Genomic DNA, 22,864 nt, shown 5'->3' on the forward strand with positions numbered 1-22,864 from the left:
CTAAAGTTGGACGCAGCAAGACCACGGGCAAGAGAAAAAATACAGGGAGCGAATCATTCCCCAAGACCCCGCCGCAGCTGAAATCCCGGTGTCTCTCCTGGACCTGCCATGGGGCTGTTCTGGCCCAGTGTGTGATGGGCAGTCATTTCAAGGGACTGAAATCTAGACGGAGATCTTGCCTGGCCTGTGGTCTGGTCGGGCGTCTGCTGTGGTCAGAGCAGCGGGGAGCGCTGGACCGTGTGCTCGCTCTCCCTGCTGATGCAGTGTTGCTGGTGCCGCTCCGGGAGACAGGTGTCATCCCGCCGCCGCGGGCTGTCTCGTGGGTTTGCAGGAAGGCGACTCGCTCCCCAGGTAGCATTTCCTTTCTGCTGCTTTCGCTGGCACAGGCTGCCAGTAAGGATCTGGTTCCCGCGCTGAAAGCCTTTGTTGATGGGCTGGTTCCCCAGTACTGTCCTGCCAAGGTTACCATCACATCTTGGGAGCTTGGTGGAAGCCCCAAGACTGGGATTGCATGGCTTTTTGCCTTCCTGCATCTCCCGTTCAGCCAGCTGGTCTTCATCATGGTCTTATTCCAGTTGCTAGAACTTTATATGTTACTCTTTAATCCATATTCGTGTTCAAGCCCCCAGGCAACCCTTGATGGGGCGGTCTGTATGGATGACCTCCGTATACGTACATGTACTATATTGCACACAGGCATGCACGTCTCTGTTCTGATGATTCAGAGCAGGGGTTGGCAACGTTTTTGGATAGAGTGCTAAAAACACCCGCAACCTCAACTTGTAAGATGGCGTGCCGGGGCGGATGGCGGGGGAGCCACGGGGGACCCGATCCGTGTTGTGGCAGCACAGCCCTGGCCCCTTCTGCGCTGTCTCCCCCAGACGCACGTGCCAAGCAAAATGCCTTTGCACGCTGCACCTATGCAGGGGGTTGCCTACCTCTGATTTGGAGGATAGTCATCTTTTCTCATCCTTTGAATTTGTGCCGTCCTTCCGTTCGCTGAATGGATGGCAGGGCACTCTGAGTTATCACTGGCACTTTCATCAGAGGTCCTTGTTGCCCATTTAACCCTGTGCCCATTACTTCAGCTGGCACTGCGGTATCCCCCTGTAGTAGGGCTTGCTCCATGGGTACTGATGCACGATGACTGGATTTGAACTACTACTGCAGCAGCCCGGCACTGCAAGCACAAGCAGTGTCCTCGTTGCCTCGCTTCCTAGACGTTGAGCTGGTTACGTCGGGAGCACGTCTGGCCTTGGGAACAAGGAGCCAAAGCCGGTCCTGACCCTTGGTTCTCTGGCTTCTCACTGCTGCTCTTCCAGTTGTCCCTCTAGCCACTGGGGTCAGGTTTTTTCGGGGAAAGCAGCGAAGCCGGCCGATGATTCTCGAGTGCCTTCCCCACGTACCAGTCTCTGCATATGACCCTTCAGGACCTCCCGCCTGACCTGGCCAGAGTTGAATGAACTCTTAGCAGAACGCATGCGCTTCCGCCCCAGCTAAATTTGTGCTCGGGGAGCTCCCTGCGTGCTTGTACGTTCAGCCAAAATATTTATCCACCCCATAGAGAGAGTGGTGAATTACACGTTGTAATCGCACCAGTGTAATACTAAACTGAGTGTGTAATGTGCTGTAACGGCAGGAGAATTAGTGTTGTTTTCTCGCGCAGAAGTTCTAGCAATTAACCTAGTTTTTCCAGCTATTATCAGGGGAAAAGGGTACACCTCTTGCAGTTGCGCTTCATATCTTATCTCTGCTGTAAACGAGGCCACGTCATGCTGCTGGATCGCAGACACCAGCGGATCTGTCAGCAAGATGCATCCTTTCTCTTGCTCGTTCGGTCTCAGCCGGCGTAGTCGATACTCTCAAGATGGTCTCCGCCGCCAGTTCTGGCTCAGCGTCAGGCTGAAGGCATCTTGATAATGCTGCTGCCTCCTGACCCCCGCAGAGATCGGGGCCTCGCTGTGCTGTGTGTGAGCAGTGCCTGCTGAAGGACAAACCTGTCTCGGAGGGCTTCCTGGTTATGTGCACAGCGCAGGTGTTGGGCAGGAGCAGGAGCAGGAGCAGAGGGCTATAGGAGTTGCTGAACATCACCCGCAGGTCCCTGGGAGAGCCAGGAGTCGAGCCTGGGGCTGCTGAGTCCCATTGCAGCACGAGAGAGGCTCGCACCAACGTCCTGGCTCGTTGACAGTCCAGAGCTTTACGAATTCAGCATCTGTACCTGTTATCTGCCCGGACCCGCGGGCTGGAGGGGACCTCAGGAATCATCCAGCCCGACCCCTGAACGCATGCGTGGTGTGCTGTGCTTAACCCAGCCATTCCCATCCAAAGCAAAGCCCTGCATCCAAGCATCTTGCAACTTGGCTAGCTTGTGAGCTTCTCCTGAGGCGGCTCTATGGGAGGGGCTGCGGAGCCGAAGCCGGCGGGGCCCTGGTTTCCAGCCGGCGCTCTCTAGAAGCCGCTGTAATAGAAATAACAGACCTTGTTGCCTGGGCCCGTCTGGTGGCATCATTGATTGTCCTACAGGCATGCACCGAGACACCTTAAAATCCCTTGCGTACCCCAGTGATTGAAGTACGGACCCCGCAGAAGTCCTCTCCTCTGGCACCCGGGAACACGCATGCAGGCCCGAGTGCAGGGTCTGGGGTCCCGTCTGGCGTTGCGCGTGGACATGCTGTGGGCCATGCAGCCGCCCTTCTCCTGCTCTGCTGCTTGTGCTGTATCCCAGAGACATCGCTTAACAACGAAGCACGTTCCTTGTACTCATTAAACCAAGTGTCGGCCCATGAAGGGCTGGATCCTGCTCCTGCCGAGACCTGCCGAAATCAGTCGGAGGAGCTGAAATTGCACTGTTATCTGGGTGCCCCCAGCCCTGTGCAGAGAACAGAGCCCCAAGTGGGACAGGAGCATTTGCTGTGCCCCCGCGCGGAGGCTGCACTGCGCTGGCTGTTGCTGGTGGAGGGACCGTACCAGGGCACTCTTGAGAGCACCGAGGAAAGGATAACGCGTAGCAGGGTGGGACGTTACACAACTTCTGCAGACCTAACCTTGATTTTCCTTTTCCGAGGGGCTGTCTTCACTGCCGTTCAGCTCTTATTGTGTGCAGCTGCTCATCTAACCTTGCTGCTAGCCTTGCTGCTTCCCACCATTTTTAAACGCACATACCACAGCCTTCAGGGGAGCGTAAGGGTAAAGTCGATCTGACTGCTACCCCTCTGGCCCCAAACAAGAGTTAGGCAGCTCAAAGGGTGCACACATTTGCTAACAAGAGGGATGCTTGCAAAGCACCTTGAGCTCTGGATCAGTTGGGTGGGAAGCACTACATGCATCCTGCCAGGTGCTGTCATAGCAATTCCCAAACCCCAGGGAAGTGCCTGGTATAAGGAATCCACGTGTCATCTCGCTAGGAGGTCATGGCCTTCAAAATACCTCTCGAACCCACATCCACAAAGGGACGTAGGACCCACGGTGCTGAGCACTGCAGCACGTAACTCGGGCCCTGGCCCCAGAGCGGGGTCCACAGCCTGGAGCTGGGTATCTGGGCCCTGCAAAAGCCAGGAGGCTGAATGAGAGGCACGTGATGTAGCTGTCGCCTGCTCTAATATTACCTTGGGCTGGAGCCTAAGATCCTGTAGGTCTGCACAGTCTGCAAAACTCCCCTCTACTTCCACAGCAATCGGGAGCAGAGGAATTGAGCTGAGTTGGCATTTTCTGGGGAGGCAAGGTGGGTTAGTTGATAGGGTGCAGGTGGAGCATTGGCAGGCCCGGATTCCCCACCTGATTCAAACTCCCCAATCATGATATCAGGCATGTTTTTCCCCTCTCTCCCACGCTTTTTGCCCCTACCTGACCTATCTGAATTAAATTCTTTGGGGTTAGAGGCCTTGTGCTTATGCAGCACCTAGCATAGGTGGGGGGGGCTCATCTAGGGTACAGGGTGTGCTGGCAGGACCCTGAAAAATAACAGCAGCAGCTTGAACAACCAGTTTTGGGCCTGAGCTGGTCCCAGGGCTCCTTCTGCAGCTCAAGCAGCAGGCGCAACCCCTGAACCGGCCCGCCACCCTTGCCTGCAGTGCCCAGGCTGGGAGGTGCAGCAGAAGGAAGGATGCGTGCGCTTGTACACGCATGCGCTCGAGGAAGCGTGTCGGTGCCCACGCCAGGCCAGACGTCACCTGGTTCGGAGGCTCATGTTCCACCTTGAGCATTTGGGTTCTTCTCCAGCCCCCACACCCCGCCTTCTCTCCTCGCAGCAAACGCGGCTTTGAATGCCTCTCTTCTATTTACGTATAGATAGATAGATAGATATAACTCTCTGCCGGTATTTATGAGCAAACCTATCATAAGCCAGTTGGCTTGTTTGGGGAAAACAGCTGGTATAGGAAGTAGATTTGAATTTCTAATGAGTTCTTAATGTGCAAAACAAACTAAAGTGGTCTTAATACTGAAAGAAGATATTTAAATTAGCGTAAAATGCCTAAACTGCGTCCTCCTAAACGTAAGCATGCAGGGGGCTGTCAAGCTGCCTTTGACCTCCTGATAGATGTACTTTATATAAATGTATGCACCCGGATGGCGGCAATAAACTGACTCCACTAATTTTGAAATGGTGACCCCATCCCGTTCTAAATTAAGAATAATTCCAGGCTGACTGAGTTGTCGAAACACACACATTTTTGTCATCTTTCAACCCAAGAATTAAATAACGCCCTGTTCCACACTTTTCTGGTCCTGCTGTGATAAATACCTGCGTTTCCTCTAGCACCTTTGCAAGGAAGTTGAAGTTCCTCAGGAGCGCCTGCCTCCCTGGCTATGGTAAAGTCACCACCAAGGTCAGGTAGACGCAGGAGCGTTTTGCCTAGATGTTGTAACGAACTTCAGGCCAGTGGTCGGGTACTTTGAGGGAAAGCGCGGCCCATCCCACCCCACGTCACTTCTGGAATTGCCTGGATCCGGTGATCTAGAGCAGTGGTCTCCAAACTTTTTTGATCGTGCACCCCTATCAGTAAAACATTTTTGAGCACTCACCCCCAATATATGTATATTTATAGAAATAGAAGTTCTAGTATTTTCTTCCTGCACCCCAGTGGATCATCTTGCGCACCCCCCGGGGTGCGTGCACCCCTCTTTGGAGACCACTGATGTAGAGGACACACTGCAAAGCTCATCTCCCTCTCTCCCTCCATCCCTGAACATGACAGTGGAGTAAAATTGAAATGACAGGAGTGGGGAGTTGTTCAAGGGATGGAGCGGGTCTGGCGGGTTTTGCTCCACTGCGGCACTTGCAGTGCATCTGTTCCAGCAGTGCTGCGTGACTGTCCTGTGACTATTCGAAGCACCTGGAGCAGCCCCGTGGAAGCTGTGCAGACCTAGCCCAGCCCTTACCAGGTACTCGTAGAAGAGCTCAGCCCTGAGCCACTTCCTCCCAGGGTTGTGGACCCCTTCTCTTTTCCTTTAGAGCCAGAGCAGATTATAAAAGCGAAGCTGCCGTCCCTGCATGGCGGCCGCTCCCAAATCGCAAGCGGATGATGTTCAGCAAATTCTCGTGTCAGGCCGGGCGACATCAGCAGCGTTCAGAGAAGACCGTTCAGATCTCAGTGCTGCAAGCTGCAGAGCACTCTCCATTCCCGGGGAAGTGACCGGGGGTTGAAGGCCGTCATCGGTTTGCAGGGAAGGGCCGGCGACACTTGCAGGGTGAGGGTCCCGAGAGACCAAAAGCAGCCGAAAGGGAAGTTATACCGGCTGCATGGTGCAGTTTAGAGCAACCGTACGTGCAAGGAGCTTTGTCGCCATTAACGCCGAGCTTGAAATTCCTATTGGAGGCATCTCATCTCGCTTTCACTCGCAGTGATGGTACTGGCAGTCCCTTCTGTTCATTTGTGCAGCTACTTTCACGGTGTCACTTACTGCTTTGATTATTTCTGTTCCTTTGAGTCAGGGAAGGGAACTGTGTTCTGCACAGGCATCTTCTGGGGAAAGGCTGGAAGCATCTCTAAGACAGGGCATCTTAGCAGGAAACACTTGGGTTGACATGCCATGTTGCTGACCATTAATCCAGAGCATTGCAGTGCCCCAGAAAATTAAAATAGTGGTCAGGTGTAAGACGACTCCTTTGGAAAGCCAACCTGGGACTAATGGCATCTCATTTTAATGGTGTGGAAGGGTCGAGGGGCGGCATGTGGAGTGAGTCGAGTCCCGCTTTGGTTCTTTACAACTTCAGAGGATTGGTGGAGGCGTGTGGTTGGTTTTTTTCTTGCGTACAAGTTAGTTTCCCTGGTAGGCTTGTGCATGATGCGTTTTAGGAGGGAAGTCTTGTAAACCACCTGACATCCTGCAGGTGCTGCACATGCCCAAACCAGTGTCCAACCATGGCCCTACTTAATTCACTAATTTGAAAGATGAGTCCTGGAGAGTTAGGGCAAAATCGTAGTGAAGTGTTGGGGACACTTCTCTTCCTAACCGTGACAGTACTTTTTGGAGACCACTTAGCACATGCTGCTGCTTTGCATGCCCTGAAGCATCTTTGAGAGAAGCAGCTGGATTTGATGCTTATCTGGTTGCATGTATAGGGGGGTTTTTTTGTGCAGTTCGCCATATCTGCTGGTGCTTTGTTTCAGGTGTCCTTCACCATAGCTCATGGTCGTGACCTCGTACTCTGCAAGACAGCTCATCACACAGTCAGCACTGGTTTGCAGCAACATCTGGTAAGAGCAACAAATTTTTGCCAGCCACATTTCCCCTGGGAACGGTTTCCTGACCACGTATTGAAGTGACGCTCTCTGTAACAGCGGTGGCCTCTTCGGAGCAACGTAGCACCAAGACACCGACACGCTGCTAACGTGCTGACTGTAGGAAGACTCATTTGCATTGCAGCAGGGGCTCGGTGGGGCCCCGCTGCGCCAGGTGCATGCTGGCCTGACTCTGAAACGTGACCCCGTGGATTGAGGCCAGGAGCCTCCGTGGCCTTGCAAAGGAAGAGAAGTTGCAGGGCAGTGGCACCGATGAGTGCAGGAAGCTGCATGACGGAGGGGCGCGCTGAAGGGAGGTTTGGAGAGGCACCTCCTCACTGCGTGGTTCTGGATGAGTCCCCGTCGTGACCCAGCTCATCCTGTCCCACAGGTGGAAGACTTGCCTACACGGTGCTGAGCAAATTAATATTTCACCCTGTTGTCTGTACCCCCCTTTGGCGTTTGAAAGACCCCTTTGGGCTGAGCGGGGGCTGTTGCATTGAGTCCGGGTTGCAAAGAAAACGGCGTGTCCAGATTCATTATATCCTCTCACTTCTGATCGGCTGCTTCTGTTCGGCAGTGGGTTCCCCGGAGCGCATCTTTAACATCAGGCCTTTGGGTCTGGTATCTCTTTCTCTTTGCATTGCAGTATTTTGTACCAAAGAAGATTGTGCGTGTGTTCCTGTTGTGTCCTTGCTGAATTTCTCTTTGAACTTGCAGTCAGGTTTTGTTACAGTTCTTTGGGGAATTCATTCTCCCCTGGCTTATTTTTCTGTCACCTTCTACAGCACTTTCTGGACTCATTGAGATGGAGGGGCCTGCGAGGCAAGACTTAAGGGGAGAGGCTGAAAGAACAGGGACGATTTAGTCTGGAGAAGAGAAGGCTGAGGGTGGGATGAGATAACAGTCTTCAAATACCTGACGGGTGATTACAGAGAGGATGGAGAGGGGCTTTCCTTTGCAGCCACAGGGGACGGGATTAGGAGCAGTGGCCTCAAGGTGCAGCAAAGAAAACGTAGGTTGGAGGTGAGGAGGAGCTGTCTGACTCTGAGGGTGGTCAAGCACTGGAACAGGCTGCCCGGAGAATTTGTGGCATCTCCATCCTTGGAAGATTTCAAGAGCAGGGTGGACAGACGCTCATCGGGGCTGGTTAGTCAGGGTTGCCCCTGCCTTGAGCAGGGGGCTGGACTAGACGACCTTGCGAGGTCCCTTCCAGCCTTACATCCCAGTGATCCTAATCCACCATGCTTTCCAAAGCAGATGGCATTGCTGATGACAGAGGATCACTGAGCAGGTTCAGGGTGGGCAATAGACCTCTCGGCATTGTAGGAACGGCACAGCATAACTTTCAGAGCTCGGAGCCACAGGTAGTAATAGAGTTGATCCTTGGGAGATGCATCTCTTTTGAATATTACTGAACCCCCCCTCCTTGGTGGCTGGCCTGTAGAGTCTGCATTGAGCTAAAGGAGTTACTCCTGTGTCATTCTCATGCCGTTCGTGCTTGAGGTCACCGTTTCAGTCCCCATGGACTACCCTTGATCACAGAAAGTTAAGGCTGGAAGGGCCTTCAGGAGATCACAGCTAGTCCAACCTCCTGCTCAAAGCAGGACCATCCCCACTGGTCATCAGCTGGCATTTGTTGTACAGCTTGTCGTGTTCTGAGTCATGAGCTCTCATTCCCAATGAGCAGTCATGGTCATCTGAGCCAGCATTGCTGCATGTTTTACCAAATATTAGACTTCCCGCCCTTGCAAAAGTAGGGCGGCTCAATGCCAGAGCTTACCCCTTGAGCCTGAGTTAGTTCCCGTGAAGGATGAGAGAGTTCGGGAAACAAAAACTCATGAACGTCCACGTGGCAGATGCCACCTTGAGGTGGCAGAGAGGCCGCGTTCCTCCTGGCACGAAGAACAGTTGTTGTACAACACTCGTTAGAGAGATGACAGCATTTTAATGGCAGCCTGAGGCTGCAGCTCCTTGAGAGTGAATCACTCCGTGATGCACGTGGTTGGGCATTTCTAAGGTGTTCGTCATGGTGGTGTGCGAGCGCCTACACAACCCTCCTGAGCCCTGTGTGAGCACCTACACAACCCGCCCGAGCTCATCTGGGCTCCTGTCTTTCAACACTGTAAACACAGGTTGCAGCTCATAGCTTGTGTGCTAATGACGGCGCTCTGCACGTCCACGGCGCCTTCCAGAAGAGGATTCAAAGTGCTTTGTAAATATTAGTCAATTAAGCCTCCTAGTGCTCCTGGATGGTGGAGTGGGTTCCCAGCTGTCAAAATCATTCCTGGAAGAGAAAGGCAGGCACTGGGATCTTTTATTCGTTCACTAAAGGTCTGTTAACTTAGCTGTGGCCATTTTAACAGGTTTTATTCTTTTGTTCAGCACTTTCCCCTTCTGTATTTTCTGCCCCTGTGTGTGTGGGTGGGTGTGCGTGCATGCATGCACATGCACGTGTGTTGGGGGATGGCTTCCTGATGTACGGTGAGCTCGTGGCTCTTAGACGGCCCCTGGTGCCTGCTCCGAACCCCCTTTCTTTCTGGCTACTGGTTTTTTCCCTGCTCCCAGCCGGGCACAGGTGTGGTCTGGTTTTCCACCCTCGCTGGGGTTTGCTGGTAGCACAAGTGAAAGGAACAGCAGCACAACATCATTTTCAGCAGAACTGGACTCATTCCTAAGGCTGTCGGGAGTCTCCCTACAGATCTCATGCCTTTGGTGGTTTGCACTTGGCAAATTCGAGTTCCTGCATCTTCATCCCAGAGGGGCCTGCCCCTAATCCAGCCGTGACTTCAATGCAAAAGTGGACCAGTCACCTCCACGCAAAGGGACAGCCTTACTGTGGGGTTCAGGCTGTAGACCCCAGACTCGTGTGCATACTGCCTTAAGAGGTGCTTCCAGATGGCCTTTTCCATAAGTTAGCAGAGGTATTCCCCTCCTCCTTGTGGATCCCTACCCCCTGTGCCAGCCTTTCCCGATGTAACGCATAAGGTGCTTACCTGGGTTTGTGCACTTAATTGCGAGGCACAAGACTGCACTCCCTGCCCAGGTCTTTTTTTTTATAAATCTGTCCCTTGCCTGCACCAGGCACCAGTTCTGCATGTCCAGAACAGGGAATTATTTTGTCATCTTCCAGAGTCAGCGTCTGCCTCCCACCAGGCGCTTGTACCCTGGCTAGCGCCAAGGGGGCACAGTCTTGGAAGAAAGAGTTCTGCTCTTCCATTAGGATCCCTGGTGGCTGTCCAGCTGGGGGCCTTTTACAGTGTCCTCATCATGCCCATTAGCCAAAGCAGGCGGAAACGGGTGAGATTCTTCCTACTGACTTGAGGAGGATCTAGACGGGAACCTTGACCCCTCCTTGCCCATCCAAAAATGGGTGCTAGCACTCCCTTTGTGCACCTGCCATTTAGATTTTAAGTTCTTTGGGGCAAAGGCTGTCCTTACACACAGCACCCAGTGCAGCGGGGCCCTCTGCATGGGGCAGTATTTATTTGATGTATATGCTGTGCTTTCCAGCAGAGGCTCGGGGCAGGCTACCGGTGGAGAGCAGCATGACCTATAACACAGGAGAAGTCCTTACAGAACCGGAGAAAACCATGAAAGAGAAACCCATAAAGCAGTTTTCCAGCTTAGCTCTGTTGGCCAAATGCCTGCCCAAGGAAGGCCTTAGTGCTTCCAAAAAGTGGCCAGGCTCAGGCTCCGGCATGTCTCAGCGGGAGGGAGGGACGGCTGCTGGGAATGACCAAGGGAACGTGGTGCGTTGATGGTAGGCGCAGGACGTTGCTCTCGGTTGACCTTAGGGATCACAGTGGGACATAAGGGAGAAGGCAGTCCCTTAGGTATGTAGGACCCAGACTATTTAGGGCTTTACAAATCAAAACCAGCACCTTGAATTGCATGCTGAAAGCTATTGGGAGTAATAGTAATAATGGGAGGCTGAAAGGAAGAGAAGTTGGTGATTTGGCCCAGGGGACGGGAGGATATTTTTAAGGCTGCTCTAGGCAAGACTTGTGAGATGAGGCGAAAGCAAGCCGTGATATATTCCAGCCCATTTAAAGCAGGTGCGTTCAGCTTTTCAGTCCAATGTCTCCTCTGTCTACCTTTCCCCAAAGAAAACTAAACACAATTAGCTTGCTCACATGTCGCAGGCTTGGCGGGATATGTTTTGGGATAGAAGTGGCACTGTTGAGCTCTTCTTCAGCCCTGCAAAAATAGCTAGACTCTCCGAAGGAAGGGGAAGCTGGTTTGAATCTTTTGCTGCTGGTTTTTCCCATTAGCACAGGGAGATGCTTCTGCTGCCACCCCCCTCCCAGGTCTTTGCCATGCAAACTGTTCTTTTAGGTACGGCTGGATGTAGCGGGGCCAAAGGCTCCAGCTGTCAGCATCTGCCTAACGCTCATCCTGCACAGACAGCCTGCAGTCCAGGTGTTAGAAAGGGCACAACAGGTGGATGAGACTGAGACCCTGGGGATGAAGTGAGAATAAAACTAGGTTTCATAGGGGAGTAGAAATCTTTGCTGGCCAGAAGCAATGGATGCAACCGTTGGCCAACGGACCACTGCTCGCAACCGAGGGGATGCTTGTTTTCTTTGGCTGCTGAAATCCTGGGTGTTTGGTCAGGATGGCAGGTCTTTTTTTTTCTTTTGTTTTAAATGAGGTCAGAAATTGTTGTTAAAATAAACCAACAAAACAGCATTCCTGCCTCAGCAGAGCCGCGGAGTGACTCACCCGTCTCATCCCAGCCCCTGCCCCTTCCCTGTCGATGGAGAGCGTCAGTGTTTATTCTGTAATCTGCCGAAGTTAAAAATCAACGCTCATTATGGCCCAAGTGCTTAGATTAGCAGCTAATGATGAACTTGTGAGTGGAACAATATAGATGTGTCCTTGTGGCATTCTGAGTGTGCTCTTAATTATCTCTAATTGAGAGACTGTCTGTGCATGCACAGATGGGGTTACATTTTAATAATAATAAATAACTGCAATGGAAGGGACTTTGGTAGCATCAAACATTTTCTTAAACGCAGCCTACTGACTGTGCTTCTCTCTGATGCCCGTCATTTATTTTTAAGTAGTTCTCTGGGTGAAAATCATCGCTGGCGAGGGAGAAGTCTCTGCGTGAGAGATACAGGCAGCAGCCTCGCAAGAGAAAAGGCTTGTGTGCAGGTTGTGCCACTAACTCGCTGTCGGGCCTCGGAGCAAATCGCTTTGGCTTCCTGGCCCCCGTTTCTGTCTCCAGATAGCGAGCAGTACCTGGCTTTGGGAAGCCCGTGTAGAAACATGGCCAACGTTTGCTGGTTGACAAATGGGGACCGGGAAGACATTTTTTTCCCTCTGGGGTTCATTCTTTTTTTTTCTGTTGGTGTCCTTAGCATTGGGCATTGGCTGCAGCAAGGCCGGGGGTTTTGACTGGCCCGCGCCCGCTGGGGCTAAAGCCAGGGGATTGCTGGCTAGAGGGTCTTACCCCCCAACTTGAGGGACAGGAAGAATTTCAGGTATCCAGGTTGTAGCCGTTTTGGTCTAGAGGAAAAGGCAATCAGGACTCGTAGTAGAGGAGATATCGTTTATTAGACCAACAAGATTTTTGCAAAAAGATTTCTTTCATTGCAAGCTTTCGGGCACAAGCATCCTTCGTCGGGTATCAGAGAAGAGCCTGTAAAAGTTCTCCTGGGTAGAAATGAAAGTTCACATTTCCTAGGATTTCACAGAGGAGTCAATAGATGGAAAATTATTTTAAGAAGTTTACACATACCCTTTTCCCCTCTCCGGTCAGATCAGCACAGATTTGTAGTGGCAGGACATTGGCAGTGCCCTTATCCCCCTGCTTTACCTATGGCAGGTTCGGTTGCTTTGGTGTCTCCGGTTGTGCTTCGTGGTTGTGCGACCGGGTTGATCCTGTAATGTTAGGAATAGGTTAGACAAGGATGTCCCTTAATCCAAAGGTTTGTAATTGCATGCTCCTTTTTCCTCTTTTTGCCCCATTTTGTCAGTGTCTAAACCGAGACGTGGTCTAAACCCAGTGCCGTTCATGGTTTATGAGTCTGCAGCATCTCTGCCAGCGTGAGACTGGGCTTGGCCCTTTGCGTCCGAGTGTAGCAGGGCTCCTTGACCTTGCGGTGTCTAGTCTGGCGGCGCAGTTCCCCGACCCAGCGGGCTCGCGTGGTACAGGCCCGAGAGGCAGTTGAGTGAACTGGTTGGACTGGAAGCGGGCGGAAATGCGGGGTCTGTTCCCAGCTCTCCACCGACTGTGGGACTTGGGACAAGTCTCGTTGGCTGTCTGCACCACTCTTTCCTCTCCCAGACGTTGTCCTCTTGCCTGATCAGACTGGAGGCTCTTTGGATCGGAAACCGTCTCTTGCCGTGCATGCGTGTACAGTCTGGCACGAAGAAACCCTGCTCTCAGCTGGGAGCTGTTGCATGTCAAGATGAATGCCAAGGGGAAGGGAAAGTGGGTTTGGACCGTCCTCTTTTTGGAAGCACGTCTTCGTGCTTTTAAACCTCAGGCCTCGTGCATGCCTGAGATGAGCCTTTGCTGACAACCAACTGGTGGAGCTGACGGGAAAGCCAGGCCCCACAACTCGCATGGGCCCAGTTGCCTTTGGTTTCACGACGCGCGGAAGTGAAATGGTGCAAACTGGTTTTCCTCGTCTGTGCGGCTGGCGGCTGAACGGCAAGTCCGAGCGCTGGACGGACGCAGCCTCGGTGCGTCTTGTTGCGACGGCGAAAACCAGTCTTTGCATCGTGAAGCCAAAACAGAGGTTTATTTTGGAACAATTGATCCCCGGGCGGACGTCTTGCCTCTGAGGCTTGTGCGTGTGTCGGCCACACTGTGTACTGGTGCAACGCTTGAGTGTTCGTTCTCAGTGTGGCGGAGACGAGTGGGTAAATAACACAAGCAAATAAATCACGCAGCAACATTTTATGCAGTCTCTCTGGTGGTTGGCCAGGAGAACAGCAAAGGAGCGACTGCTTTATTGCAGGGGCGGGCAAAATAAAGTTTAAGAGCAAGGTCTGCATCAGAGAGAACCTGCAGAAGCTTGGTTTGGTTTTTAAATGCAAGCTAATCACCTAGTTTTCACTCCCGTCACACTGTCCTGTATCTCCTTCTTGTGGCCTTTGCGGGCTGGTGAGACCCTTTCCAAAACCGGCTCTTAGAAATCCAGTTTCCTGCAGGTTTCCATGCCCTGAGTAGAGCAAGGAGGGCACCAGGCGTGTTGGCATCTCCCCTGAATGCAGCCCCCCGGGATGGTGCCTCCCCATGCCAAGTGTTACAGGCCATGCTCTGAGCTGCCAGGGTTTTCAAACCCAAGGCATTTGGAGTTATTTTTAGGCTAAATTAAATTTTTTGGCCTGCGAGCCCTGGCAAGTTCCACTGCAAAATAAACTGAATTTACAACAAAAAGAAACAACGAACGTATTACATCAAGGACTTCACACACGCCAAGGCTTTCGGCAAAGGCTGCAGTTTTGTCCTTAATTCACCCTTGCTGGGCACGCGGTTGATACTGCCAAGGTCACACTGCAGTCACGGAGGATCTCGGTAGGATGGGCGAGCTTTGCTTTCCCTGGCACCGGCGCCGCAGGAGCGCTTTCTCCTTTGAGGAAAGCTGCTCACGTGCCGGAGCTGTCTCGGGGCGGGGGCCTGGAAGAGCTGCGCTCCCCGTCGCAACTTGGAATCGCTTGGCCTTGGCGGCTGCGAATTGAGCTATGAATTTCCATGTGTGCGTCTCGTCGGGTGCGAGTTTTCTTGATCCATTTACAGCACGCATATAAACAAGCAGGGAGGGAAAAGGTGGAAAGCTGCCATTTGGTGCATCTGCATTTGGGAGGAAAGAGCTGAAAACGCTGAACAACTGTACGTCTTAAAAATTAAAAATGCCAGAGCCCTAACGACCAGAACAGGTGATGATGCTGCAGTGGTCCCACTGATCTGGTACCTAATCTTTAAAGGAATTTGGGTTTTTAGCTCCCTTCTAGTTGCATGTACTTGGCATCAGTTTTGCCATCCAGGCTGGACAAAATTAGATGCATGGTCCTTGGCTAGCTTGTGGGTTTCTGTCCAGAGCTTCTCTGCTCTTGATTAGTCTTGTTAAATTAGGACAGCTAGCCCTGCTTTCATCCTTGCTGGCACCGAGGAGGAATTATTGATTGGCCATGGTAATACTGCTGCAAAAGTTTCAGGAACAGCTTTCACCGTGGGCGGAGTGATGCAGGCAGCAGAAATGACCTCACGCTGCATGGCGAGGGTTTGCTCTTTCGTGGCGCTGCTGTTTAAATGCCAGTGTCTGGTGGTGGAGACGCTTTGAGCAATACACGGAAAGCACGCGGGTGTGCCATCAGGCAGTTGTGAATCCAGAATGAGCTAAAGAAGTAACTCCGTTAGCAGGCAGCAGTGGTAGAGTGTTACCCCCTGTTACGGTGCTGGCTGCACACACGCTTTGCTGTTGTGTTGCACAACGATTGAAAGCAGCATGCGGAGAAGGTATTTAACGGCTGGGGCGGGGGTCTTCCAAAGCTCTCGGCCTCGGTATCTTCAGTACCAGTGGGGATTTGCCTGTTGACCGCAGCGGGCAAAGCAGAGGCAGGGGCTGCGCACTTTTGACAATCCCGACCTCCGCGCCTGCTCCGGAGAAGCCGGCAGGGCTGGGCAGTGACTGGCATTGGCAGGACTGGACCCTCCGAGAGACCCCAGCTGCTTCCCAAGCCACGCGGAGCTTGTTGCGTGTGTTAGAAACTTTCAGGACGGGTATCGGGGGGGCTTGTGTCTGTGCTCTGCCGGGTGGGTGTGAAGATTTGAGGGGGTGATTTTGGAGCTTCCTTATATTAGTGGTTACGTGCAAGTGCAGGGGGACAGGGCTCATTAAGTCCAGGAGGCGCCTCCTAGTCCTGCGTTCCTAATTGTTTTCTGTTTCTTTTAAATAACCCCACTTTTTCAAACGGATTTCAAGGATGTGAGATCATCGGAGCTGAAAAGAAAGCTCATTTAAACACCAGTCTCCAATAGAAAGCATGCACCTTTGTGCCACAGAGGCAGCTCCAGGCAGCCTTAAAATTAGCCTAAGGAGAAAGAAGAGGGATCACCCTGCATAGGCTGAATCCCCTGGCAGGGAAAAGGACCTGCTTGGGTCCTTCCACAGTGATGCCCTGCAGCTGGCACGGTACCTGGGGGCTCGGGGGCTGCCCTGAGTCATCTGGGGGCCAAGCCATTTGGCTCCAGGTCTTGGAGAAATGCAGATCCCAACTATGGCTGAGGCTCTGGTCCTTTCTGCATCCCTTGCAGGAGCTTAAAAGGAAAGCAGCTGCAGTGCCTCATCTGGAGCATGCAGGGAATTCGGCAGCGTCCTGCTTGGGGGTGATTTGATGCATCTCAAGACAGCATTGGAGGGGGCTGATTTCCAGGGGCGAGTGCATAGCACTCTCAGTCAGTCTTGTTTAAGGCAACTTGGGTCAGAGCACCCAAAGCCACTGGGAGGGAATAAGGATCTGTGTGGGATATTTATTCTTTACTCGCGGCCTTAAGCTCCTCGCCGGGGAGCAGCCGTGAGTGGGGTTTGGCATGGTTGTTGCTGTTCCTAGCTGGACCCGATGATCTTGTAAGGTCCCTTCCAGCCCCTAGCATCTATGAATCACAGCCCAGCTGTTTGGCGGGACGGCTCTTAAACACTTTTGCAATGTGGGGCGTGTTTGAAGAGCAAGAAAGTATAGAAATCGTAAAGAAGGGCTGGAAGGTGTCTCCTGGGGTTGAGTCCAACCCCCTGCCTGAGGCAGGATCAGCCCTGTCTAAGCCCTATACAAATCTGTAATCTAACATTTTAGTAAAACTACCGTCAGCCCTGGCACACCTGAACCTGCCACAGGTCAAGCCAGGGAATTCGTCTCATAAACACTTCTCTCTCGCTCGCTCTTTCCTTCCGCCTGTAAGCCCACGTCTCGGTGGCACCTGCAGCAGCTCCATAGGTAGGAAACTAACCATAAAAAAGCAGTCTCCTTTTAAAGTAGATGAGCAGGGACTGGCCAGCTTTATATGTACCCCTAGCAGTGCCCTGCGCGGCACGACAGGAAGATCTGGACCCGGCGCTGATCTGAACCGAGAGGGTCATTAACCCACAGACATCAGACCACAAAGGGGAAGTTCACAAGGGGGTTGGGGAAGGCCATTGCATCCAATGGGATGAGTCATTTCTAATTAAAGTCAAGTCATATGTTCCCGGAGGAGTGGGGGGCAGCAGCACAGCTCTGACCGTAGGGGCTGGGACAGCTCGTTAGGATTCAGTGTGTCAGAGAGACCCGTGGGTGATGGAGGAACCACGAGCTGCCTCGGAGTAGTCACCCCTGTCCCAGAACTGCTCCTGGTGTGCAGCGGCCTGCTCGCCTGTGAACAAGCAAGGTGCTGGGTGGCATCTTTGCAAAGCCTGCCGGGGGCTGTGGTTGGACTGGTTAACAGAGAAGGGCAATGAAAATGATGTAGGGCCTGGAAACTAAAAGCTACAAGGGCAGGGGAGAGCGGGAGAGCTGGGTCCACGTTGTAACTGGTGACAGGGAGGGTTCACGGGGCAGAGCAGAGGCTGGAGAACCACCCTGAGCGTGGGACTGCGAAAGATCTCCTTCCTCCTCTGCACACGTGCTGTCTGCGCACGCTCCTGTCCCAGCCTGGTGGAGCAGGGACCAGGCCAAAGAGCGGAGCTGGTTCTGCAGAGCCCGGGAAGGAGAAGGCTTTGAGCAGCAGGAGCGCTTGCCACTGCCCTAGTTTTGTGAGCTGTGTTTTCTGGCACTGCCCCACATGGAGCGATCGGTGCCTGTTGCCAGACACTCTTCCCAGCAGCTTCCTGACTCTCGTTTCTCTTGCCTGTGCAGGTGCAACATAGCTCAAGATGAGTGGCCTTGGGGACAGCTCAACGGACCCTGCTAACCCGGACTCCCGCAAGCGGAAGGGGTCTCCGTGTGACACGGTGGCCCAGAGGTACGTGCACGGCTGCGCGTGCGTTTTCCCCCTCGTGGCTACTTTGTCATTCCAACCGCATCTCTCTGTCCCGTCTGCTTGAGCAGATGGAGCAGGTTTGAGCCACTCAGAAATGTTCACACTTCCCACTAGCACTCAGCTTTGCTTTTATCAGTGGCTGTGGTGGAAGATGGAACATGATGGAAATATAACTCCCCATCTGCTCTTCCTGCTTTTCGGTGGCAACTGGCGAATAGAGGCTCGTTATCAAAGATAATTTATTGATCGTATAAATTGAGCGCTTGATGGCTCGGGGAGGGACCGAGAGAGCTTTCTCAGCATGAGATGGGAACGGCTGCTCTACCCATGCAGGTCTCCTCAACCAGTATGTCCCCCTATGCCAAGTGTCCAAGCAACGCACTTTTCTTTCGGGACCCCAAGATCCCTTGGCTCTGTGTTTGTGTTTGGCTGTGTTGACTCACATTGTGGCAGTCTCTGTATAGTAAATATGAAGGCAGCAGTAAGTTCATCGTGTAATGTATTTAACATTGAAGGGGGATAAGCCCCCTAAATATGAGGCTATGTAGTACTATTTATCCCCTGTATCCTTGCAATGGGATAAAGCTTGTCAAAAATCAGTGCAATTTGAGAGTGGCCATGCAAAAGTTACCAGTGGACTGCACTCTCTCCTGCTTTCTGGCAGGGACGAAGAAGCTGGCAGCAATCATGTAGCGCAGCGTCTTTGTGGAAAAGCCAGCTCTCAGCCACAACTCTGCCTTCCAAAAACAAGGCATATCTTATTTGGGTGCATGTGGTAAATGAGGAAATAGGGTTATGTGGGACCTTCCCAGATGCCCGAATTGTTATCCGAGAATGTGTGCAACTTGGATCAAAGGTCTGTGGCTTCGAGCTCTGCCTGAACATAAGAAACGCCACCCTGAGTCAGAGCAATGGTCCATCTAGCACACTGTCCTGGCTCTGACACTGACAGAAGTGGGTGCTCTACAGGGAGAGCATTATACTGGGTATCCCTCGAGTGATCTATCCCTTTCCCCGGCACCCACCATTTTTTGGATTAGACATGCCAGAGGAAATATCTCCAACCATTGTCTTCAGTAGCAATTAACAGATCTATCATCCATGAATTTATCCAGTCCCTTTTTGTACCTGGCTGTGCTCTCTGCCTTCGCCACCTCCTGCAGCAGTGAGTTCCACAAGTTAACCACACATGGCTTTAAAAAAAGTACTTTCTTTTGTTCATTTGAAACTTGTCTCTTGCTCATTGCAGTGGGTACCCCCCAACTTATACTATTCTGGTGAGTAACAGGTCCCTATTCACTTGGTCCACACCCTTCATGACATTACAGACCTCTGTCATATCCCCCTCATCTTTCTCTTTTCCAAGCTGAAGAGTCCGAGCCTTTTTAGTTTCTCCTGGTCTGGCAACTGCTCCAGGCCCCTGATCATTTTGGTTGCCCATCTCTCTACCTTTTTCAAAACCTACTACATCCTTTTTGAGATGTGAGGACCAGAATTGCGTACAGTATTCAAGACGTGGGTGCACCATGGATTTCTACAATGGCATGGTGACGTTTTCCATTTTATTTTCCATTCCCTTCTTAACAATGCCCAGCGCTGTGTTAGCTGCTTTGGGCACTGCTGCGTGCTGAGCTGACATTTTTAAAGAACTCTGTAAAATGACTCCAAGGTCGCTTTCCTGAGTCGTACGCGCTCATTCAGACCCCAGCACTGTGTATGTGTAGTTGAGGTTATTTTTCCCTAGCTGCATTACCTTGTACTTGTTGACGTTGAAGCCCGTCTATCATTTCTTGGCCATTCAGCCTGGTGAGATCTTTCTGGTGCTCCTCTCCATCAGCTTGGAACTTGACTACCCGGAATATTTTAGTATCATCTGCAAACTTGGAGACATCACTGTGCACCCCCATTTCCAGGTTACTGGTCCATAGATTGCATAGACATTAGGGCTGGAAGAGACACCATTGGGTCCAGCCCCCTGCCTAAGGGCCAGGAAGTCAGCTGGGGTCAAATGATCCCAGCAACATAGACATCCAAGTGGAGAAAATATGGAACAAAATGGGTCTCAGCACACATTCCTGTGGGACCCCGCTTTTGACCTCCCTCCATCCCGAAAAGTGACTATGCAGCCCTACCCTTTGCTTCCCATTTTTGAACCAGCTTTCAACCCCCAAAAGAGCCTTCCCTCTAATCCTGCAGCAACATTGTTTTGTGCCTTTGGTGAAGGACCTTGTCGAAAGCTTTTTGAAAGTCCAAATATATTATGTCAGCTGGATCCCCCCTTGACCGCTTGCTTGTTGATACCCTTAGAGAGCTCCAGCGTGTTGGTGAGGCAAGATTTCTCTTTAAAAACCTTGTTGACTTCCTCTGCAGATTGTCTTTGCCCCTGTGACTGCTGATTTTGTTCTTTATTACAGACTCTACCAACTTGCTAGGGATGGAAGTGAGTCTCACTGGTCTGTGGTCCCCAGGATCACCTCTGGAGCCCTTCTTTGAAGATGGGTGTTATGTTTGCAGCCCCCCCAGTCCTCTGGCCCGGAGGCCCTTTGTAACGCTGGGGTACAGACTATTGCCACCAGTTCTGCGCGTTCACCTTGGGGTTTGTTCAGAGCGCTTAGGGAAATGCCACCCAGTCCTGGTGACTTCTTAGTAAGTTCAGTTTACCCCTTTGTCCTGAAACTTCCTCTGTTGTGACTGCAGTGCAGTCCAACTCTTCAGACCCATCTACTAGAAAGGCTTGGTCTGCCAGAGGCATTTCCCCAGTGTCTTCGGTGGAAACAGTGATGCAGCAACGTCATTTAGCTTTTCTGCTCTGACCTTACGAGCCCTGAGTGCACCTTGTCACCCTGATCGTGTAACGGCCCCCCTGATTCTCTAGCCGGCTTTCTGCTTCTGATGTATTAACAAAAATATGGACTTTAGCATGTTTTGCTAGATGCTGTTTGAACTGTTTTTTGGAGCACCTTATTTCACTGTTGTACTTGACTTGCCAGTTTGAGAGTTTTTCTGTTTTCCTTATTAGGGCATGCCTTTTATTTTTTGAAGGATGCCTTTTTGTCTTGCTTTGCTGTTGAACCACGCAGGGCTTTATTGGCCTGTTTGGTACTCTTTTTGATTTGCGATATACCCCTTTTCCTGAGCCTCTAATATGATATTGTTAAACAGCTTCTAAGCTGCCTGTGGGCTTTTTACATGTTTTGAATGCTCCTTTAAGTCCAGTCTTAATCCTGCTAATGGTTGCAACTTGAGCCGGGTTAAACCCTGAGACATGAAAACCCTCGAGCGCAGTCCCGGCCTCTGTGTGCGGAGCAAAGGTCTCTGTGCCTCCTCTTCAGCTACAGGCGAACTCCTTTCTCTTGGCTGGGAAGCTTCTTCACGGCCTGCGGTGTCTAGTCGAACTAGCTGGTGCTTTTTGCACTCTCATAGTGCTCGCCCAGCAGAAACCTTGCTATACAGATATTGGCAGTCCAGACCAGGCTGATCAGAGAGAACCTGCAGCAGCCACATGAAAACCTTTCTTCCCCTTCCCTAGCTTTGCATTTGTGACACTGGCATGGATTATCCGGCTCCTTTGGCACATGAGGTATTGCAAAGCCCTTTGAAAGGGCTGACTTGAATTCCTGCCGGCACGCGTGGAGCTTACGCGCAGCGTTGGCCGCTGGAAGGAGTTTGGCTAGAAGAGGGAAAGCTGGCCAGGCCCCTGGCGCTATATCCCGTCGTCTTCAGAAAGCGCTGGGAGACCTTTTACCTTCCGCCAGTGATGGGCAAAGGCACCTTCGCTCCGTGAGTCCGTCAGAGCCTGGAGCATGACAGTCCAGAGCCGCTTGAATTGCAGCAATCCTTTACGAAAGCCTGGAAAGCCGAACCGTTGCTGTTTGCTGTCGAACCGTGGGGAACAGCCCACCGCTCGAATATGCTCAGGATGCTTTTATGGAAGGAAAATTGGTCTATTTGCCCTCCCACAATTTGAAAGTTGCCACAGCAACAGGGGCATTAAGTTTATTGCTTAACGAGTTCAACCACAACATGGAGTCGTTCTGCCCCCCCCCCCCCCCCCGCTTTGCAATGAGGGTTGGAAATTAATGTGATCTCGACTACAACATGCGTTCGACTCTATTGAGAAACATTTACCTGCCCTTCAAGACATGCAGTGTGTCTCCATCCAGGTCTGGATGTTTTGCAAAGTGACTCATTGCAGTCAAATTGGTTTCTGCTCAGTATTCATCTGCATGGCTCACCGTGGTATGTAGGATGCCTCTGACTTGCTTATCAAGCAGTGCACTGGATTTGCTTTCATTGCTTTTGTAAACTGATTGTTTCGTTTCTTTTTTTTTTTTAATTATTATTTCACTTCTGCCTTTTAGTCTGGGAGTTCTCATTCCTTTGGCATTTTGCCTCATTTCTCTCTCAAACACCATTTCTCCCTGTCCTCTTTCCTGCCTGCTCTGTTCTGTTCCTGTATGTTAATAGAACAGCTCCTCTGATGCATGTATCGGGGTGGAAAAAGATCCCACTTTTCAGATAGGCTTTCTCTTTCACACACACCGTGGCCCTGCCAAGTGCGCTGGGTCCCTAGAGCCAAGGTAATTGGGTACAGTTTAGTCCTCTGCTTGAGGTAAATGGGTCACTTCCTAAAGCACAAGCTAGCGCGTCCAGTGAAGTTCTGATTTTGCTGATACCGGTAACAAAGAGGGGCTGAGGTAACAGCCCAGACAAACTCTTTGCCCATTTAACCATTTGCTGGAGTGCGATGCCTTGAGCACATCGTTGTCCGCGGCCCAGCAGGGAAGCCAGGAGAACCAGGCGCGCTCCCGAGTTCGCAGGCAGGCAGTCCCTGCTCCCGTCCAAATTACCAGCCAGCGCAAAGTGCCTCCCTCGAAAGACCAGCAGCCACTTATTACCTCTCTCTTTGCACAGAGCTTGACTTAACCTGAGCTCCACGGACTTCACGGGCATTTATACACATACTTTTATCCAGCGACGCACCGGAGATCCACCGCTTTGGAGCAGACTCGCTTAATCAGTTAAGCCTGCAGTGGCCAGACCGAAATACTCATCATTTTCCCCTGTCTCAGAGAGGTCTGCAGTCTCGTTGCTCATTGTTTTTAAAAACTAGAGGTTTTCTTACGAGACCCCCTCCCCGGCCGCTGGCTTGCTGCATCAGTCTGGTGCA

General features: G+C 51.8%; 1 protein-coding gene across 12 annotated transcripts in view; it reads left to right on the forward strand.

Annotated features, from left to right (window-relative positions):
- Positions 1-22,864, forward strand: part of NCOA1 (nuclear receptor coactivator 1) — a 200,161-nt gene that overhangs the window by 74,165 nt on the left and 103,132 nt on the right. For all 12 annotated transcript variants that reach the window (XR_002101533.1, XM_019537220.1, XM_019537226.1 and 9 more), the window contains one exon: positions 17,571-17,676. Coding sequence is in view for 11 of the 12 variants with exons in the window: in XM_019537220.1 (XP_019392765.1) it covers positions 17,588-17,676 (89 nt within the window). In the remaining variant the exon portion in view is untranslated. The remainder of the gene's footprint in view (positions 1-17,570; positions 17,677-22,864) is intronic.

This window comes from Crocodylus porosus, unplaced genomic scaffold, assembly GCF_001723895.1.
Source record: "Crocodylus porosus isolate Cpor-Errol unplaced genomic scaffold, CroPor_comp1, whole genome shotgun sequence".
Lineage (NCBI taxonomy): Eukaryota > Metazoa > Chordata > Crocodylia > Crocodylidae > Crocodylus > Crocodylus porosus.